This window comes from Pieris brassicae, chromosome 5 (genome assembly GCF_905147105.1).
Source record: "Pieris brassicae chromosome 5, ilPieBrab1.1, whole genome shotgun sequence".
Taxonomy (NCBI): Eukaryota; Metazoa; Arthropoda; class Insecta; order Lepidoptera; family Pieridae; genus Pieris; species Pieris brassicae.
Window position 1 is genome coordinate 2,540,423 of NC_059669.1, and position 20,943 is coordinate 2,561,365.

Here is a 20,943-nt window from a genome sequence, read left to right on the forward strand (position 1 = left end):
AGTCAAGAGTAAGAAACAACATCAAATAATACAACATAATCTCCACTTAAACTTAATTAAAACTTTTTAATCTTGTCATTTAACAGTTCCATTCCGCATATTGTAAATTGGATTTTTTAAAATAATTGTTTGCATAATATTGAACATTAGACGCATCTGTCTTAGATGAAATTATTTCTTAAGTTCACCTCCGCAACACTTGTCTGAAAAAAAATATTTTTATTTTTATAGAAATTTGGACAAACAAAAAAAATATTTATTAATCACCTTAGCACGTGCTAATGATACGTAGTTGTAATTATAGTTTTTTTTTAAATTCAATGCCATAGACACTCAATGCCAGAGTGCTCGCGAGTGCGTTGCCGGCCTTTTAAGAATTTATACGCTTTTTTCTTGAAGGGCCCCAAGTTGAATTGGTTCGGAAATACATCAGTGGTCAGCTGGTTCCACACAGTGGTGCTGAGGAACTGTCTTGAAAAACGCTTAGTTGTAGAACGACGGACGTCCAGGTGATACGGAATTTCGTATTCTGCCTTGACGTCCGATCACAAAACTCAGCTTTAGGTATTAATCCGAACAACTCTGAACAATTAATTTTAGCTGTAAAGTTACTACAGAATAAATAATATCTTTTTTGTAATTTCTAAAACAATATTAAAAGGACGTATGGTGATTTTGACGCGACAACATCTAATAATTCGATAAACGCCGGCTGCACGCACGAAAAAGCACGAATCATTGTCCCGTTACGATTATTGTCCCGTTACGGTCATTGTCCCGTTACAGTTATTGTACGCATACATCTATCTCTGTTCCACTCGAAGCCTTAAATATCACGTCATCATGTTTTGTTACGACGTTGTCACGTTAAACTATCTGACTTTACACACAACCATTTTTTTTAAGGCAAGGCCTCACTCGGTAGGTTAGTTAACTCACGTACTTTTTTTGGAATCCAAATTTACTCAACAAAGTCGGCTGGTTGTTCGGCACCGTTTTCTTCAAGCCGGGAACTCTGCAAGTCGATTTCTTTGTCTGTTTGTTTGTTTGCGTATTTGTGTATGAGAATTGACTGAACGGATTTGCTTCTTTTGGAGGGGATTCAACCAGATGTATCTAAAAAATCGTTTTCATATATGAAATATCATTACATTTTAAACAAAACACTAAAAATAGCTTTCATTTCCTAATATATAAGAAGATTAAATATATGTATAATTATAACGAATAAACTCAAAAACTACTAGTTCTATTTAAAAAAAAAATAGCATACTTGCTACGTTAAATCGTATAAAATAAATCAGTCCGTCAGTTTTAACTCTTTCTCTGTTTGATAGAAAGAGACGAAAGACTACTTAACTCAAGGGTGAAATTAACTTTTTTTATTATGAGTTAACAGAAAATGTAAAGAATTCTGCAAGATTAAATCATAGAAATACAACACACGAAATCAAACATATCCTATATAAAACAGTGACATTAGTGTACCTGCTTATAAAAACAGTAATAAATTCTCTCAATTAATAAAAATGGCAAATATTAATCCTTTTGTTGAACTTTCGTTGCGTGCACAGACTATTAAAGTCATACAAAAAACATGATGCTATTGTTGCTCTTTATCGACAGAAAAGTTCACGATAGAGACGTGTTGACCTCTTTTGTGATAATTTAAAAAAATGCGAAATTGTCTTAAATATGTAAATTTAATTAATAATTTCTTTATCTTCCATGAAAGTAAAATGGCTGAATTACAAAGAACAGCTGCGTGCAAATGTCAAAATTAAATAATGTAAATATTTGTAATGTTTGTAATGTAATATTAATAATGTAATGTAATTATTTATGTTATAAAAATGTATTAAACTACGCAACAAAATAACATTTGTCATAAATTAATGGGTGAATAATATCTGTCACATACTTTAACATGTGACCAGAAAAAAACCTGATTGTCTTTGAATTGAACCTGACTGAAAAATATCTATACTTGTGCGTTTTTTATGAAAAAGGATGCAATTATCGCTCGCCGTAAATCCACCTTTAATGTGGAGGACTTAATAAAATAGATACATTTAGTAACAAATAAAATGTTTGCATAGACTAAGTAAGATGTTCACTGATATTAAAATTGAAAATTGTGCCCGGCCAAAAAGTTTTGCAATCTCTGACGTGTCAAAAAATGATAGCTGTCAGAATTCTACGGAATTAAAAATCAGAGTATAGTGTATACCGTCAAAAAGGATTCAGTCGTATAAAATAAACTTACCTGAGAGGTAGTAGGCATGAAATCCTCCGCATCAATGACCGAGTCCTGAGAATCTTGTACCAGCTTCTTGAAGGGATTTCTCGGACTTTGTAATATGGGACTAGTCCGAACTTTCACTGGTGAATTTTCCTTTTGCGAATTTTCCAATTGCTCGGAATCACCTAAGGCACTATCGTCACTATTATCCGAGGAAATCACTAAATCACTTTTCACACACACATTTTTAACACTATTGTTTTCGTTCAAATTGTTGCCGGGGGAACGTTCATTATTTGATGGGGAATTACTTTTAAAGAACTTGCTTTCAATCAGTTCATCGTCTAGAAATGTCCTTGGGAACCGACTTAATTTCTTCACAACGGAATTATTTGCTAAAAGCCGCTTTTTGAACGACCTCTCTTTATTTTCTAATATCGGTGACGTTGATGTTATTTCTGTCAAAACTGTGTCATGTGTGGGGCTGTCAGTTACTTTTTGCTTTTTGTTCGCTGGTTCAATGCAATACATACTACTAAGGGTCTCTATAGACAGGCTGAAAAAGATAAAACAATAATTATTTACCTTATTTATTTGTAACCGAAAAACTACTGTTAGCTTTTAATATTTATTTAATTAAATTCTAAACATTTTTTATGAAACATATTCTTAGGAATGTTGCTACAAATGCGCATGTGCAATACTCATGACTGGTTTTGGTACGAATTGTCTCAAATTGACTAGAACATCTCCCCGAAGTAGGATGGTCGAGAGTAGAGAGGAGGTTTTAAAAGAGGTTTTTGACACATGTGCACGGGCAGTTCCTTTGTTCAAGTTTGAAGTTATACAGTTTACGTAAAATCAGTGAAGTGAATTATAGTGAATCAAGTCATCATTGGAGTGTTTAATTTCCTACCCTAAGAACTAGACCACCTAGCCCTTACACTACTAAAACTATTTTGATGAAACTTGAATAGTTCGCTTCGTTCAGTGCTTGCTATCTAAAATACGTGGACCAACACTAGACTTATGATGATTAAGCAAATGTGTTGGGAAGCCCAATTGAATCATCATTCTCAAATATGCAATTCTAACAATGTCTATATACTTTTATGATTTCTGTTAAAGTTATATTCCTGTGTGTCCTTATCCACTTTGCAAATGAATATGATAAAACATTATTCGAAGTAAATTGTGGAGTGGTGTGGTGGTAAATTTCACATGAAAAAAGAAGAGGACGCCTTAAAAAAAGGTGGAAAGAAGCGTTTGCAGGAAGCGAATGAAGGAAGAAAGCCAAAGATAGAGATATTTGGAAAAGCCTAGAGGTCTTTACTCCTGAATTTCGTTCTATGGTCTTAAAGAAAGTAAGTATATTAGGATAACAATAAAAAAATGTAACAAATACTCTGATTTTTTATTCCTTAGAATTCTGACAGCTATCATTTTTTGACATGTCAGAGATTACAAAACTTTTTGGCCGGGCATAGTTTTCAATTTTAATACGATTGGACATCTTAGTCTATGCATACATTTTATTTGTGAGTGCATTTACGGAATGATAATTACGTCCCTTTACACCAAAAACAATAAAAAACGCACAATTAAATATAATATTTTAGAATATTTAAAAGGGTGTACTAAACCTGGAATTAATAGGCAGTGATGCCAGCTAAATAATAAAATAAAGTAATTGAACTTAATTCGATATATTGTTCGTGCTATTAACATATTTGTAATTTTTGCATTAGGTCACTTGAGTAAGTATATAAGGGTTTACGTTTTTGTATGTAAAACCTAAATACTTAGCATTTTATTCTATTGCCCTAAATTTGGTCAAATTTGTCCCTTTTTCGTTGGAGAACTTTTTTAGTAGCAACACTATGAAATGTCAGAATTCTACGGAATGAAAAATCAGAGTATAAACACTATTCAACATTTGTAATAATTGAAAATAAACGTACTTTATTTTATTTACAAAAAATTACCTTTCATCTTGGTCTTGAGTTTCAGGTACAATCTTAGTGACTAAATTGACAACTTTCTTCCTAGGTTTTGTTACGCTTAAAATAGATTCCTTTTCCTTCCTACAGGGACTGGTTTGGTGTAAAAAGTTATGGAAACCTGGACTCCAGATACTTGGATGAGGTGACACAGATTGCTCTTTCCAGTTTGATCTTTGTACATCCTTCTGTAAAGGCAATAAAGGTTCAACCATTCATCGTTAGATATTAATAAAAGAATGCTGACGCAGAATTTTAACGATTTAAAATTTATAAAAAGAAATATTTGTTTGGTCTGGACCTCAGAATTCTGTATTTATTTTATGATTATATCATTTACTGTTTAAGCGAATGTTACACAGACAGAAAGCACATAAGTGCACAGCCGGGCATCGAACCTACGACCTCAGGGATGAGAGCCCCACACCGAAGCCACTAGACCAACGTTTACACTCTATTCATAATACTCACACTTATATCACGATTGTCAGGATCCCAATCGTCCATTTTCTTTAAGGTGAACGGATCAAGATTTCCTAAAGCCAACTGAAACGCCGTTTTAGGGTCTAATAGCTCCCCGGCGTTAACACATAACGCTAATTCGACATCTGAAATTGTATATAGTACAAAATAAATATAAAATATTTTACTGGATATTATTGTAATGTCGACGCTTGGGTGGATGGAAGAATATTGTGTATTTTTGTTTTCTTTTGATAAGTATTCAGTTAATAATGTATTAAACTTTCAAAGGCCCTTAGAACGACAATTAAATCTAGTTTCAAAGTCTTAATTAATTCTGTATGGACTTTGACTTATTCGCCAACGCTCAAGATGTGAATATGTAAATTCACATAGCGAGTTAAAAAATTGATGATATCACAGTATGATCGGAGAACTTTGGCCGGTGTTACCTTCTCCTATAAACTGCTAAATAATCATATACAGAGCAGTGACCTCTTACATTATATTAAAATTGTCGTCCCTTACTCATTAGGTCCTACCCTACCCTACGTCTAAAATCAGAAATATCTTCCAAACTCTTCCTACAAAAACCAACCTAGGAGTACAAGCAACTCTCTTTCGAACTCTTCGCGATTTTAAGGTGTATATTATATGTTTTAATTATTTTTTTAATTTTTAATTTCTTTTTTGAAACACTTATGTTTACTTCAATTGTCATACTTAGATTATAGATTTTGTTAAATATGAAGTAGTTTAAGTAAAATGTATAATGTGGTAAATTTTAATAAATAAAGAAATCCTTATTAATAGTGTTACGAAGACGGGTCGACTGCAATGTTTCTAGATTTTTCCACTAGTTAGAGAACTTTCCAGCAGGATGTAATCTGATTTCTGACCGTTTCAGGAGAGGGTTAATCACACATTAGAAAATTGTAATTTTCATAATGTTACCCTAGTTTTCAGGAAGCTGAAACCTTTTTTCAGTGGGTTTCAGAACATGTGTAGTAGAGTGGTGCAGTTTTCAGGAGACCCGTTTTCAGGCGTTTTCAGGCCAAGGTATACCACTTTGATGAAGGAATATTCTAGACCGAACTTTCTAGGTGTGAGACAAGGACGAAATGATACGAGAGAGAGAGAGAGAGAGAAGATCAGAACTTTCTCGAAACTAGACTGAGCACTCTAGAACGCCGTACGACAAGGACGGAGCAACGTGCGAAAGAGACAAAGAGTGCGGACGTTCTAGAATTGTGCAATCGCTACTCAGTAGCAAGCCCGCCTAGAGAGTTCTCGAATATTGTTTAGAATTATTCCCAGGGATATATAAGCGAACCTTTAGTTTTGAATGCGATAACAAGAGCGAAACACCGAAGCGATAAAGTGCGAATAAAATGAATATAAGTGATAAAGTACTGTGTGAAGTGTGCATAAGTGAAGTAATAAGTGATTGTTTTTGTGTGTGTAATTAATGCCCATAAATTTCTCATTAATTTTTCAAGAAATAAACCCTTGAAGAAATCTACGGCATTTTCTATCTGATCCCCTAGCTCGTAACAATAGGATAATAAGGTATTTCCTCTTAAGGCCCTATACCAGCACTAATTGTTGTGTCAGTGTCTCGGGGTAGACCGCGGTACGCAATGGAGAGCTGGAGCACTGAGGCGCGCCGGTCCGTAAACTAATTGTTATAATTAGCTATGTAAAACATTAAATTAATATAATTTTGACAATTTTTTTTTTCTGAAATGGATTACTTGGCTTGCGACAAATATCGTGTAAATTTCAAAATCATGTTCTATATACATTTTCGTCATAAAATCAATTTAAAGTGTCAATATATATTGGCTATTATTTTTCAATCGAGCGAAGTTATATAAATCGTGTCTCGATCTTTCAAAATGGATACATAAACAACTCAACTCCACCATATATTTTTTCCATATATTTTCATTTGGTACTTTGACATAAGATTTTTATATAATAATAAGAATTTTTTTTTGTTTTTAAAGTTATGAATATAAGTCTGCGACCATGAGTTGGTACAGTCTAAATAACTGAATAAAGAGCTCGTTTCCATACCCTTAAAAACGTAATTGTTAACCTTCGAGAAATAAAAAAAAATGTTTACAAATATAATATTAGTGAAAAAAAAATATTCTACCTGCATCATCAGGATCTTCCAGTCGACACATGTTTCTACCAATAGGGTCGTACACATACTGATGTCGGAAAGTGGCTTCCGCTTTGAGAAAGTTTTCCCTGTATTCGTCAGTCACAACTAAATTGGAACGTTTGAAGAAATTCGGCAGTTTTCTTAACGCCTGTAAAGAATTTGATAAACTGAACGGTAAATGCCAAATTTATTAGTTTTGATTCCTTATTTGTTAGTTTGCTATATCGTAGATATTTTACGACAAATTCGCAAGTCAAGGGCATAGAGCAGTCAAGAAGAACTGGGAAGCAACTCTCCGCCACTCTTTTTATCGCGCTAATTCTGCGCAATCACGTATCTGCCGTTCGTGGCTCAGGCCTCGGGTAAAACTGAGCTTGGTCAGGTCAGGTCAGGTCAGGTCAGGTCAGGTCAGGTCAGGTCATTGTTTAGGGTGGCCACGTTCCCTTTTTCCCTTTGTTACATTAAAACTACTATTTTAACATTTGACTCCAGCGCTCTAGCTGTGCCACAGAGTTGGTAATGACAACATCTCGAATGGGAATCGAATTTTCCTACGACTTTATGTATCAATGTGGTGTTACACAGTTCCCGAAGACTTCCTGAGTTCATCTGTGCACGTTCAGCACTCTCATGAGCCCAGACATCTACTTCTCGTGGTGCTATTATGCGTCTGCGAACTTGCCATTACAGCTCTCTGCGGTTATTTCTTCGTTTTCTGAAGGTTCCAGTATCTGTATATGTAATGCTCCCCGGGACGAGGTACCAGGTCACCGGAGACATCCATGTCATGTGAACCCGTTTCTTGATAGACCACTTTATCATTGCATTCTTCGTCTAAAGTCATGGTGTATCTGGATCTAACCATGAGAAACGGTAGCACAGTTGAAGTGAAATTCACTTTATTTTATATAACATGCTAGTTTAACAACTTCTTTTTAGAGAACAGGGAGCAAACGGGTAGGAGGCTCATCTGATGTGAAGTGATTCCAGCCCCCATGGACACTTTCAATGCCAAAGGGCTCGCGAGTGCATTGCCGGCCTTTTAAGAATTCTTCAAGGAAACTAGAAACTTATTACTTAATAATAATAATAATTTATGAATGTATAAGCAAAACTGGTTTAATATTATAAAAAGTTTTATAATAAATTTTATTATTACATATTTGCTTCAGATAAATAAGGTTTTAAAATTACTTACATTAGCAAAATTTGGATCCTGTGTGGCAGTCACAAATTGCCTGGCCTTTGCCAGACCGATCCCAGGCAAAGATGAAAGGTAGTCACATCCAGACATAATACACATTTGTCTAAACTTGTCAAAGCTGTATCTCTCAATTGGGCATTTCATAACCAAAGGTAGCTTAGCTGTTTCCACTAGAGTGCCCGTTCCATCTAAATCCATTTTAAATAATACCTGAAATTGTCATGCAACAATCTATAATCTAATGAGAAAGAAATTATTACAATTCAAGATAATTTAACAAATAATTAAATCATGAATATTTCGGGTATCAGGTTAACAAAAATTATGAAGCTGTTGACATTTTCCACCTATAGTTGAGATATATTAAGAAGCGGGAAGACTAACTTTATTTATCAGTAACAATTAACATTAAAATATTAAAATCTGTTTTGGCTCTGTATATTGTCTATAAGTTTTCTTTTCTTATATTTTTATTATTTCTAATATTTAAGATTACTTATAAATAAATAATTGCTAATAATAATAATAGGGGAAGATGTAATAAACAATATTTTTTTAATTTTTTGAACTTACTTTAGTACAACCAAACAATATCAAATCTGAATCCTCAGTAATGACTAGTTGTGCAATATTCTTTATATTGAGGTAGGCCAATTGGGAATCTGCTTCATAGGGAGCCACAATACAGTCAACATTCCGTTTTCTACACTCCTTAATCAAACTTAAAGCCATTGCATGTGTTATATCAACACTTCTACGTATGTAACTCCTAGCTTCGTCAATCTAAAACATCAGAGTAATATAGAAATAGGTTCAGAATATTGTACAAAAACATAGGTAGAAGATCACTACTGACTTCACAATTATTTTTACTTTTTTTATAGTATAGTTTCCGGGATGAGATACCTTAATAGTGTTTATTTCGACTATGTACTGTTTAGTGTCCCTTTTCATTATGTTTCTTTCAATATGGTGCAGTTATGTGTAAAGTGTGAATAAATAAAAATAATTAATAATCCATACTAAATTTTGTAATAGTGTAATATGTGTGAAATGGTTTAAAATCCCTTAAACTTTAAATTAAGTAGATACTCTACTTTAGTATGTGTAGTAGAGCATGAAAAAAAATGGTATTTTATTTTAATGTTTACAATTTAAATATTTAAAATTGTACCTTTCCCAAACTTAATAACTCTGCTGCCCTTTTCTTAGATATGTCTCTTGATCTGTAATTTAAAAAGCAATTATTTATACTTATAGTAATTACTACGTAGAGCTGCAAAATGTATTGGAGGTAATTTAATATTCAGACTAATCAGGTAAAAAATATATAGCAAATTGAGCACACAAAAACCCTAAGTTACTTTAAAGTTGGTGATGATACTCACTCTCTTCTCTTTAATTCTGTCAATGCTTTTGCTGGTAAATGTCTTCCATCGAAAACTAATATTGGTTTTATGTTCCTTGATAGTAACATTGTCACATATTTTAAGCAGTAACGTATATGTCTGAAAATTTATAAGCATTTTTACATTTACTGTAATTGTAACTGATTATAAATAATGTTTTGTAATGCAATATTATTAAGCTGATGATAATATTAATAAATTATATACTTACATATCTGTTTCTTCTCCACGTACTAATTTATCAGCGCAGGCAAAAGCCCCTTTATGTAGCCAACAATAACTATCGATAGCAACAGTAGATCCACTGAATTCACTAACATTTGCCCTCCGGGAGGCCTTTTCAATAAAGGGTATCAAGCCAGTAATACCCATTATATTTTTATTATCAAAAATATGGTAGTGTCTTATTAACCAGAACTTATCCTTACCTAAATGTAACACTTATTATTATTATATATTTATTGTACGAATTATTTTAAAAGACTAAGAATTAAACTACAAAATATAGTCATCATATAAAAACACTAATAATTAAAATCTAAATACTGCTCGGCGAATTCCCGCCACTAATAATCAAATGAAATGTCAATGTCACTAATTCGAAGTCACGTTGACATAACCGTTTTGCAAGTAAACGTTTTTTTTTTTAAACTAATAAAAAATATACCTATGTCTTAGCTCGAATTAATTATATTAATAAAATTAATTTGAATTAAAACATAATATTATTCGATATTATACATTTTACATATATTCTGAGAGTTTAGTAAATTATTATTAAAAATATTTAAAATGAGGGTAGAACAAAAATATTCCGTCAGTCGCTGGCACGTTTTGACCTCTTAATTTTATCTCGATGTATAGAATTAAAGACTGGTCTTAGTGTATTTTCAAAAATAATTTAATACATGTTCGATATTACTTAAAATGCGAATAACTTCACGTGTTCTGTCGTCGGCCGCCGCGATAGCAATAACATGTGTTGTATCAGCTGCTGCATATTTTTACAAAAACCGTAAATCAGAGGTTAATGAAGTTATGGTATTTTGTAAACTACAGTTTAATGCATACAATTACTTTGATAAACTGATAAGCTTCATTGAATCTGCTAAGAAAAGTGTAAACGTCTGCATGCCCGGTATCCACAACCCAGTCATTCAGGGGCGCCTGGTTACACTGCTAAAGGAGAAAAATATCAAAGTTCGAATGATAATTGACCGCACAGGATATAACGAGTCTACAGATTTTTTTATCCGAGAGCTTATCGAATGTGGTAAGTATGAAACTACTAAAATAGGTAAAATAATGTACACACCTATGTATTATTTTTGGTTTATTACGTTTACTGGATAACATCCATCTATACATATAATTTATTGAACTTAACTTTAATGTAATATATTATCCTTAATTTATTTTATACACTTTCATAATTGAAGATAACAAAATATGTTTATCATTTGGTTACAGGTGCTGAAGTAAGATGTAATGCTACTGACCCAGCATACACAATGCAACACAAATTTTGCTTAGTTGATGATAGAATTCTTATGACAGGAACTCTGAATTGGGGTAACGACCGTTCCTTTGACAATTGGAACTATGTGTACATAACAACTAAATCACAACTTGTAGTACCAGTCAAAAAAGAATTTTATCAAATGTGGCAAAAAACTAGTGATATTGAAAATCTTTACGAAACAGAATTGGGTGATAATGAAATTGCAACACCAGCATCTGGCGATTCTGATGTTGTACTACCAGAATCTGGAAATATTGAAATGCCAGCTTATACCCAAGCTGATAATACCATAGATAGCCAAAGTATACCCCAGATTGTTCTGGATACAGAGGCATTAGAACAGACATCACCACAAGAATTAGCATTTGAGAAAATGGTACATTAATGTTTAGTTGTTAGTGGCAAATTTAAACATAATTTTGTAAAGGTTAGGATATTGTACAGTATTAAAACATTTTTCTATTATTTATGAAATGAAGACCACATTCAATATATACAGAATATTTTTTTATAATAAACATGCCCTGAGTGATGCCATGTTAAGTTGTATTTTAAATTTTACCTAATACAGACAGAATAATGATTTATATCCAATATTTATTATTTAAAAAGGGCATTTGCGTTTACCAAATTTTATGTAACTTTTCTATATTCCAATATTTTTTTATTATTACGTGAAACTGCTTTTATCTGTAAAAGTGTTTTCAATCTATTTTAACCTAAGTTATGTTTCATTTCCATGATAATCTTTCTTTACTTTTTATATAAACTGTTGTTTTTCATTTTAAAGTTCATTGTAATAAACCAAATTGCTTTTTCATTCAGTGTTTTATTTGTTTACATTTAAATTAGTATAATTGGCCTTAAAATATTAGACTAAAAAAATAGACTTAATCTAAAAATACATTTAACTTATTCTCCACCTCTGATAGCTTTATATTTAGCAATTTCATTGGGAAATGTTTTAGAAAGCTCTGAAAGCAGATGGCTTTTGAATCTTTTGTATGAATCAATTTTTCCCTTGACTTCTTCATTTTTAGCTAATGCTTTATCAATGCAGTCTTTTGTGTAGAGTTGAGGGTTACGTCCTTGATCAATGTAACTGAAATTATAAGTTAATGTTTTTAGTTTATTTTATATTAACAGGTTTAATTCTCTTATGTTGATTTTTGTCAGACTGGACTCTATGCTTCCTAAGCATATCCTATTTTAAATTAAACTGAGAATCTTCCAATAATCACAATAAGTGTTGCTAACTAAACTTCATAGAAATCAATATTAATATAATTTGCTACATATATGAAAAATGTCTTTTATGTAATTTAAAAAATTGTTACTCACTCAAAGACTTCAGTTGGTACATGAATGTCATGTACTTGAGATTTTAATTTGTCCACTTCTTGTAGACCCGTGACCAAAGATTGGCTAAAATATACATAAAACGCATAAAACTGATGGACAGTATAAAACTACCATCATGATAGTCAAGTTTTTAAATCAGCTTTGGATATGTGCAATTTCTTAATTATGCGGTTAAGAATGTTTCTAGTGTGGCAGATTAAAATATACTAAATACTTACATCTTCTGGTTCAACACACTTTGTCCCTGTGGCTGAAAATCACTGACAATAATACGTATTTGTCTCACATTTTCAATGAACATTTCTAATTGCGTCTCGAGCTTTTCCAATGGCGAAGACATTATTTTTAAGTGTATGTAATGTACTGCTTTTTTCTTTAGATGAAAATAAATTTGGTACAATTTATAGGACAATTTCTTTAATAATTTGTTTTCTCTCTACAAAGTATGTTTTACCAGTTACCATATCGAACATACCAATTCCAAAAACTACATTGTCTACTGTTAAGTGTTTATGTCAGACTTTGACTATTAAATTGTATAAACATTGAAGTTGATACTATTATTTGTCAGTTGTCATTTGTCAACTACCTATCTTTTTGGCGAATTTTGTTGATAAATTTCATTCAACATGTCCATTGCGTCTTGATTTGTTTTTAATTCATTTGCCTAACATAATTTTATGTACATTGTACAATATACTTTAGTTAAATAATACATATATTATGGTGTACTATACACAAAACTCTGAGAGAAAAGTAACTATAGCTCAAAGCGCAATTGCAGGTGGAATAGCTAGCTCGGTGACTAGAGCGATAGCACAACCTCTAGATGTCCTTAAAATACGTTTTCAATTACAATTAGAACCAATTCAGAATGGATCCAAGTATAGTTCCCTATTACAAGCTATTTCATCCATAGCTAGAGAAGAAGGAGTATCAACCTTATGGAGTGGCCACATACCCGCGCAATTTCTATCTATTTCATTTGGTGTTGTACAATTTTCAACATACGAAAGACTAACGCAAACCTTCCAAAGAAGTGAACCGCAATTTTATATAAACAATAAAAATTACTTAAATTTCTGTAACGGTGCCGTGGCAGCTACTTTTGCAACCATACTATCCTATCCATTTGACACTATTAGAACGAGGCTGGTAGCTGAACAAAAAATTAATAAAGTATATAAAGGGTTCAGTGACTCATTATTAACAATGATAAGACATGAAGGTGCCAGCTCATTATTTAAGGGTATAGTACCTACCATAGCGCAAATAGCACCATATGCTGGTATTCAGTTTTATATGTATAAATTACTTACTGAAAGTATTTTTAATAGACTTAGTCTCTTTCAAAGAAGGAAAGCTATAGGGTCTGTAATTGAAACTACAATTATTGGAAATGTAATAGCCGGTAGTATAGCTGGCCTTGTTTCTAAGACATGTGTCTATCCCTTTGATGTTATAAAGAAAAGACTGCAAATACAAGGATTTCAACAGCATAGAAAGGCTTTTGGCCGGCAAATGTACTGTAGTGGATCATTACAGTGTATTATGCTGACTATAAATGAAGAGGGTGTCTTGGCTTTATATAAAGGTTATGGACCTAGTTTGGTAAAAGCTATTGTTGTTACTGCTTTGCACTTTACAGTTTATGATGAAATTAAACATGTTATCTTACAGATGCATGAATAATATTGTTAGTAGAACAATTTTATAGCTCAAATAAGAAACCCATTCATAATATAAATGATCTGACATGATCTGTGTGTATTTTTTTTTCATTGGAAATTACCAAAAACCAAGGCATTCACTTATTTAATTTACAGCATTTAGTATAGAAAATAAGGACTGTGATAGTTGTAGTATTTGTTAGTGAATTTTGATGTATTAGTTATTGTTTGATAAATAAAATAATTTGAAGTTGATTACATTGTTTTTTATAAATTATTACAAAGTTCCTTAACCATAAGAAATAACATAACCCATATTTCTCATTAGTGTATCTTTGATAGCAGGTTGCAATTCTTTCTTCATATATGTTGTTAATAGAGTCCTAATACCCTTCGTAAAAATATCCTCCATTTCCCTCGAAATATCTTCTGTGTCATCTAAACTATCATCTGGCTGAAATGCTCTGCTTCTACCATAGCCAATTCTTCCAGTTCTCGGTTCGTATAATATACCATTGTTCTCTGATGCTTTACTAACTAAGTCTTCTTGAGGAGTTTCGAGGCGGCTATTGAATGTGAATTCATCAGACCGCCGTCTTCGCTTTAAGGGTAAATTATCTTTGTTCCTAATTGAATTTTTGTTGATGTACTTTTCACAGCCGTAAGCATAGACGCTAATGAAACCTGGTTCAACGAATTCCGAATCAGTTTTGACGTTAAATCTTCCTTGTTGTTGGTGCAGTGGGCGAGTGTGGAAGCCGATACCAGCTTTGCGCAGTCTTAATATCATGTTACATCCGTTATTACGAAATCTGTTGGAATCGGAATAATATAGGGAATCATCATAATGTCTTCGTGTTCTTCTGGATGGAACCATGCTGCGATCGAGTTCGTTGGTGTCGTACAATCCCACGTTTCCAGATATTGTTATGTCATGGAACAAAAGCATCGTGTCCAAAGAAACGTTGCGAGGGTCGAAATAGCATTTTTCTACTCTCACCCAGTTACTATTTTGTGGTAGTCGAACTCGCATTCTTGTAACGATCATATCAATTGGAGCGCTCCTCATTGTCTGGTATAAACTGTATCCATCAAGGTCTATGCTTTGACTCTGTAATAATAAAACAAAAAAATATTAAATTTAAATATCCAGACACAAAAAAACTAACTTTAGTCCTTAAAGGATCAATAAAGTCAGATGCCTATGCAAACATTATATATCATTGATATATTTAGTTGAATTTAATGAAAAATATTACCAAAGGTGTGTCTAAGGTTTTTGGTTGATTTCTCTTTCGTCTTTTTATTTGATCTAGTGCAGATTCTAGCTTCGACGAGCATCTTTCGCCGGCAATGGGAGCAGTAGTTAAGGGTGGCAGGTGGCCGTTTGGGACTGGTCGGTCATCATAATGTTTCTCGAAAAGCGGTAAATAGCGCAATTCTGAAAAAATATTTAACAGGCTTGATAGATCGAAATATATATAAGCTTTGTAACATCGATATTGAATAATTCATTTACACCGAAATTTATTTCTTTGGGGATTTTTTTAAGGATGAAATGTTACTTTAAACATATCGCGTGTCGTAGTATTTAACAATTATAGGTACTTAATAGCACAACAGCGTGGCGCTAACGGTTGAGGCTTGTAAACTGTCAACCCTCTAATCATGTGTTCGAATTACGGCTGTGTAGCAACGTGCACGTTTAATATTTGCGCATACTAAATGGAATCAAAGTGGCGACTATAATAATTTTAAATTAATATAGTAATATTATCAGCATTGATATCCTATAATGCACACTAAACGATTCTGGGGTAGGCACGGCACAATATGAATTGAGCCTATGCCTATAAACCACAACTTAATGCCTTTTCACCAAGCTAAAAAAAGTTATTTTCATTGTAAACATTGAATGAGATAAACACAGACAGAAAGTAAATGCGTTCATTTTCCATAACGACCATACAATTTCTTTTCACTTCCATTGTTTAGTGGTTAGTAGCGTGAAAAGAGAGTTAAGATATATGTTACGTGATAAATGTAATTTGTTATAATTATTGCATTATAGTAAGCTTTTAAACGGCTTGTACAATACAAGCTTTAATAAAAAATACGTGCGCAACAGCCAAACTAATTTTTATCATCTTGTTTTTTAGGGCTTAAAAGTATCAGATTTTGTAGATGTGTAGTTTTTTCAATTAATTTTCATTAATAATGTATTTTTATATATGAATGTAGTATCAAAGTTTCCGTTAAGTATAATAGTTTTAATTTTGGAGTACCTGTCACCGTCAAGGACGCGTTCATATAGATTATCTAGGGCGGGTAATAGAATATCAATTAATTAAGGTGTTTCTACATAAGATTTTATAAGAAACAAGTATGTTTCTTATTATAATATGATTTTATTTCCGCATAATTTAGTAAAATTTACGAGACGAAACATATTACCTATATTAGAGGTGAACAAGATGTTGATGATCCCGAAGGAAGTGTTTAATAATTTGACACGAAGGGTTTTTAAATAACAATATGTTTCTACGGCAAAAAAATATTGAGAAAGAAATGATTATGTTTAAAAACGAAGGAACGAACGTCTTACAATGCGTGTGAAAAAGAGCGCGATTAAAAGATTCTATGGATATAAAAACTATGTAGACTCACTGCGATATAGAAAAAGCAAAACATTAAGTATTTGCCATGAAACAAATACTGAAAAATTTAATTTCGAATTTGGTTTTTCATTTGAAAAATTAACAAATTCAATAAAATACTAAATATGTATGTACTAACAGTCTTACAGATATTATCTCAATAACTAGGTCAAGTAATTTTTGCTTAACATGTATTTAAAATTATGAGAATGTACCTATTTAAAATAAGCGATTACTCAAATTTAAAATTCGAATAATAATTGAAAATATTGTCTTTGTTTAATATAGAATATTTGTAGAAATACCATAGCATTGAAATTTTCTAGAAAGAAATATGTAGATATATTATACATTTTATAAATTTCTTTATAAACTATTTACATGATTGAATTAAAAAAATAGAGGGCGCTACTTACTAGAAAATGTACGGTATATTGATTATAACTTAACGTACCTTTATCTGCCTGACCTCCGGGTAGTTTATTATCACTGGCCAACGCTTCAGTGAAAAATATTAATATCCACCAAAATTTCACCATTCTCACAGATGATAGACATGTAATAGTTCCCAACAGTGGTGCCTACTGGCCTAGATGGTTAATAAACAATGGTATGAATTAAGCGCGTAAAACTGGCTTCCTTTCGACGCAAGACCGAACGAAAGAATAAGGAGACAATACCGCGGAACGAATGGGAAATAATCCCCGCCCATGGTCGTCTAGAATGGTGAAGTGACTTTAGGATATACATTGAGGTACCTACTCTATGGTAATCAGAGCAGAAATAACAAGTTCTACACACGGTAGATTAAAGCGTTATTAACAACGAATAGACTAAAAATAGTTTAACAACCTGTAACCAGCAGGTGGCGAGTGTAGTGTTAGCCTAATGGTTACAACTTGCGACTTCACCCTGGGGGGGAAGGCTGAGCACAAATGGAATCTATGTCTATGTCCTCATTTAGCACACGCTCGTGTAGTGGAAGGAACATCATGAGGAAACCGTTATGCCTTAGACCCAAAAAGTCACAGAACACATACAGAAATCCGACCCCCAAATCCAGACAACACGAAGGTCTGTTTTTATTATATTTACTCTACCCAACCATTCTCAACGTTTTATGTGCCGTGAACAACCTTAGCCTATAAAAAATGGCGAGGTCCCCCTATGTAATATCATATAAAAAATTGAATTGTTCACTTAACAAACGTAAACGTAAGGTAAGTGATACAAATAAGGCCTGTAGTGCGGAAAAGGCGGAAACAATATATTTACATCAAGAATACTTCACACAAACATAGACAACAGCGCCACCTCTCGGCAAACAGTGCGCGAGAGATCCGCTCACGCTCACAGCGACGCTAGTGGCCGGTAGTTTATTATAAACGGGCGCTATCATTGCGCGTTATTAAATTATCGTAATTAATAGAGAACTTTAATACGTTATTCGTTGAAGTTTTGTTTCAAGTAAAGTATACGGATCACAATATAACTCATCAAAAGAGTAACTACGATTTTTAATTGTATTTTTTTTAAATTGCGAATTAAATACAGCTTATAACATTTATGAAATTCAATTTACTAAATAAAGCCTACTTTAAAAATAGGCCTTAATTGCTGACCCTTACTATGTTCTTATATAGATTGATTATCTCTGTGTGTCTCCTTCAATACGAAAACGGGCTACGTGGTCCGAATAAAACTTGATAGCGGAAGTTAATGATGTACGTTGTAGGCGAATGTCTACTTACAAAGCTTCGGTGCAAAATGGCGTTCCGAGAAAAACCATACAAAATCATCTAATCAGTGGTATTCTACATAAGAGGTTAGGGAGACACGGTATATTTACGGAAGAGGAAGAATAAGATTTCGTCAGCCGTATAGTAAAATTTGCTGAAATTGGTACACCTCTTACGCGAAAAATGATTCACTTAAACCAAAATCACCTATAGATGGAGAACAATGGTACTGTCTTGCATGTAATGAGGAGAGGATTGCAGATATAAGACAATTCGTGCCTGACAAAAAGAGATCTAGACGCATTTGTATGTTCTAATTGTCAGAAATATTTATTTTATTTCTTTACTTTTTTATTTAATTTTATTATTACTTTGTAGGATACAATTACTGTATACTCGTACTGGATTGTAATGTTATGTTTTGAATAATTTTATAGTCTAAATAATGTTCCTAAGCAATTTTATGGTTAGTTCCAAGGCCTTATTTAGTTACCTTGTTTAATTAAGGCCTGTCCAAATAATTTTATTTTTCAATATTTAATAATATTTTAGAGAAGACATGTTTTTTTTAATATTATTTTTTATTCCTTGTTAATATGCGACTTTAAATCTGAATAGCAATTTAAGCATAATATTAAGTAAAATAACTTGGAAAGTTGTTTGAGGATGTCATGGAAACACTTGATAAAAGGATCAGAAATATATATTTTTATATAATTAATACTCTAATAACAATATTCCTATAATTTAAGGACTTTGTTTAATCACTGTGTTTTAAATAGGCTTAAGGTTAAGGTTCCAGAATTATCTCTTTTTGAGTGATTTATCATTAAAAATTACAATATGTTTTCTGAATTACTTAAAATATATAAAAACCTTGCCTTTCGTTTATTTATTACCTTCTTTAAATAATTTATCGAGATATGAGTGTTATAAATTAGGTAGCACTTAGGTAAGTAGGAAGAAATTATTACGATTTTTTTAACGAAACACAGTAAGTAAATTTTTAAAATTTATTGATAAACTGAAATTCAATCTCCAAATAATTCTAATATCCCCGCCCCACCTTTACATTCAAATCGCCCTCTTGTGGAACGTGGGCCCGACGTTGACACTATTACGAGTTATCAGAGTTATCGCTTAGCATCTGTTCATTAAAAAAAAAAAAAAAAACTTAATTAGCAAGTAGGTGATTAACCTTCTGTCACAACGTTGATTTTTGGGTATAAGACATGCCGCCTCTTCACGATTCCTAGCAACGCAAGGAAAAAAGTCAGAGTCAAGACTAAACAAATAAAAATTATCTAACGGGTCCTAATACTTCATGATTGCTATTTAAAAAAGCAATGTTTCAGTATGTCCAAAGAGGTTTTAAGCAAAATATGGTTTGGAAAGCAAAATAAGGCGAGTTTAAAAACTTTCTTTACATATAAAACTGATTTCATCATTTTCTAATTGTGATCTTTATCGCAGATAATGTAAAAACATCTCGACGACAAATTTCATTCGTTTTTACTAGAGTGTGACGTAATTATATGAAAATTGGGTCAGTATGAACACAATGGGTTCAATGCACTCCAATTTTGAAGCCTTATCTTATATGTAATCCAAAGTTGTTGTCTTTAGTCTATGTCCCAGTTGTATTTTTTTCTAATTAGAGGGTTCACAAACATTCATACTATAGATAGTAAATCGGATTTTGTGCTTGATTGGATTAGTTTTTTGCCTAGTATGAATATCTTACTTATTATTTGAAAAGTGAGTTTGGCCTTTTACGCCTAAACAAAAATAAACAGCAATTTGATTACGGAATTCAAGGAGACACGGATGGTATTTTGTATTCTGCCTAAACGTCCGATGATGAAACTCAGCTGCAGGTATTAGTCCGAACAATTCCTATGAACACTCTCCATGGTATATGCGGTAAAAGATGCAGAAAGTCCCCACGTTTCTAATCAATCTCTAATAATCAGCTAAATCTATTATAATGACATTTTGTGTTCAAATGATGTCGCGGACGAAGCTGGAACGCTAGAACAAGTACGTCTTGGTTGGATGTACATAGCATTGAGATGCACTAGATCACATACAAAATTTAATTATAATTTTTAATACTTATTGTACGCATACGATGACCCCTTGATGGAAGATAATGTGGTGAGTACTTATCGACTAATACAATTTGTTATTTTGCAGTTGCAGAATCGGGCAGCAAGTTTCGAAAATTAATCCTGAGCGTATCCTCTTCCGAATAAGAAGACCAACCAAAACATGTGTTTGGTCCCAAATACGATAAAATCCTCTTTGGACATACTTAAACAGCAATCCTACTCGGTGTTTCCTTTATATCTATTCGGAAGCTACAAAGACCTTTTATTATTTTATTTTAAGATAACGGATTTATGAACTCTTTAAACCCATATTAATTTTCAATCTTAGATCGTTACGAAAATGTTGAAACCAAAAGGAATATCATGCTGTGATAAAAAAAATACAATAAAAT

At 32.5% G+C, this 20,943-nt stretch overlaps 5 protein-coding genes across 6 annotated transcripts; 2 read left to right on the plus strand and 3 right to left on the minus strand.

Moving 5' to 3' along the window:
• Positions 1-7: 7 nt before the first annotated feature.
• LOC123710368 (exonuclease 1) lies at positions 8-10,047 on the minus strand. 2 transcript variants are annotated; one of them, XM_045662207.1, is made up of 11 exons: positions 9,702-10,047; positions 9,470-9,589; positions 9,256-9,307; positions 8,655-8,864; positions 8,076-8,291; positions 6,866-7,025; positions 4,720-4,850; positions 4,228-4,430; positions 2,267-2,798; positions 944-1,116; positions 8-203 (listed from the first exon to the last, which is right to left on the minus strand). In XM_045662207.1, exons 1-11 carry the CDS (start codon positions 9,860-9,862, stop codon positions 185-187), a joined length of 1,977 nt encoding a protein of 658 aa, XP_045518163.1. In that variant the 5' UTR covers positions 9,863-10,047; the 3' UTR covers positions 8-184. The 2 variants fall into 2 exon arrangements, with proteins under 2 accessions (XP_045518163.1, XP_045518162.1); XM_045662206.1 differs by having other exon boundaries at positions 4,714-4,850.
• A 279-nt stretch (positions 10,048-10,326) lies between these two features.
• LOC123710266 (mitochondrial cardiolipin hydrolase-like) lies at positions 10,327-11,542 on the plus strand. The gene is made up of 2 exons (XM_045662064.1): positions 10,327-10,763; positions 10,961-11,542. The coding sequence occupies exons 1-2, from the start codon at positions 10,418-10,420 to the stop codon at positions 11,395-11,397; spliced, it is 783 nt and encodes a 260-aa protein (XP_045518020.1). The 5' UTR covers positions 10,327-10,417; the 3' UTR covers positions 11,398-11,542.
• Positions 11,543-11,821: 279 nt separating this feature from the next.
• Positions 11,822-12,875, minus strand: LOC123710267 (mediator of RNA polymerase II transcription subunit 10). The gene is made up of 3 exons (XM_045662065.1): positions 12,593-12,875; positions 12,354-12,437; positions 11,822-12,114 (listed from the first exon to the last, which is right to left on the minus strand). The coding sequence occupies exons 1-3, from the start codon at positions 12,712-12,714 to the stop codon at positions 11,925-11,927; spliced, it is 396 nt and encodes a 131-aa protein (XP_045518021.1). The 5' UTR covers positions 12,715-12,875; the 3' UTR covers positions 11,822-11,924.
• Positions 12,876-12,986: 111 nt separating this feature from the next.
• LOC123710358 (mitochondrial thiamine pyrophosphate carrier-like) lies at positions 12,987-14,292 on the plus strand. Its single transcript, XM_045662188.1, has one exon. It carries the CDS (start codon positions 13,098-13,100, stop codon positions 14,064-14,066), a length of 969 nt encoding a protein of 322 aa, XP_045518144.1. The 5' UTR covers positions 12,987-13,097; the 3' UTR covers positions 14,067-14,292.
• Positions 14,293-14,301: 9 nt separating this feature from the next.
• Positions 14,302-17,240, minus strand: LOC123709469. Its single transcript, XM_045660857.1, has 3 exons — positions 17,156-17,240; positions 15,304-15,530; positions 14,302-15,155 (listed from the first exon to the last, which is right to left on the minus strand). Exons 1-3 carry the CDS (start codon positions 17,238-17,240, stop codon positions 14,334-14,336), a joined length of 1,134 nt encoding a protein of 377 aa, XP_045516813.1. The 3' UTR covers positions 14,302-14,333.
• Between the last annotated feature and the right edge of the window lie 3,703 nt (positions 17,241-20,943).

Bases quoted from the DNA above. Each gene is read 5' to 3' on its own strand.
- LOC123710368 (XM_045662206.1), bottom strand. From the start codon at position 9,862: ATGGGTATTACTGGCTTGATACCCTTTATTGAAAAGGCCTCCCGGAGG. The intron at 8,865-9,255 runs GTACAATTTTAA...CTGATGTTTTAG, and splicing joins AGTTATTAAGTTTGGGAAAG to ATTGACGAAGCTAGGAGTTA. The intron at 2,799-4,227 runs GTAATTTTTTGT...TATCTTTTTCAG, and splicing joins ACTCAAGACCAAGATGAAAG to CCTGTCTATAGAGACCCTTA.
- LOC123710266 (XM_045662064.1), top strand. From the start codon at position 10,418: ATGCGAATAACTTCACGTGTTCTGTCGTCGGCCGCCGCGATAGCAATA. The intron at 10,764-10,960 runs GTAAGTATGAAA...ATTTGGTTACAG, and splicing joins CCGAGAGCTTATCGAATGTG to GTGCTGAAGTAAGATGTAAT.
- LOC123710267 (XM_045662065.1), bottom strand. From the start codon at position 12,714: ATGTCTTCGCCATTGGAAAAGCTCGAGACGCAATTAGAAATGTTCATT. The intron at 12,438-12,592 runs GTAAGTATTTAG...TGTATATTTTAG, and splicing joins AGTGTGTTGAACCAGAAGAT to CCAATCTTTGGTCACGGGTC. The intron at 12,115-12,353 runs GTGAGTAACAAT...TTATAATTTCAG, and splicing joins GTACCAACTGAAGTCTTTGA to TTACATTGATCAAGGACGTA.
- LOC123710358 (XM_045662188.1), top strand. From the start codon at position 13,098: ATGGTGTACTATACACAAAACTCTGAGAGAAAAGTAACTATAGCTCAA.
- LOC123709469 (XM_045660857.1), bottom strand. From the start codon at position 17,240: ATGGTGAAATTTTGGTGGATATTAATATTTTTCACTGAAGCGTTGGCC. The intron at 15,531-17,155 runs GTACGTTAAGTT...GATGTTACAAAG, and splicing joins CGGAGGTCAGGCAGATAAAG to CTTATATATATTTCGATCTA. The intron at 15,156-15,303 runs GTAATATTTTTC...TTATTATTACAG, and splicing joins AAACCTTAGACACACCTTTG to AGTCAAAGCATAGACCTTGA.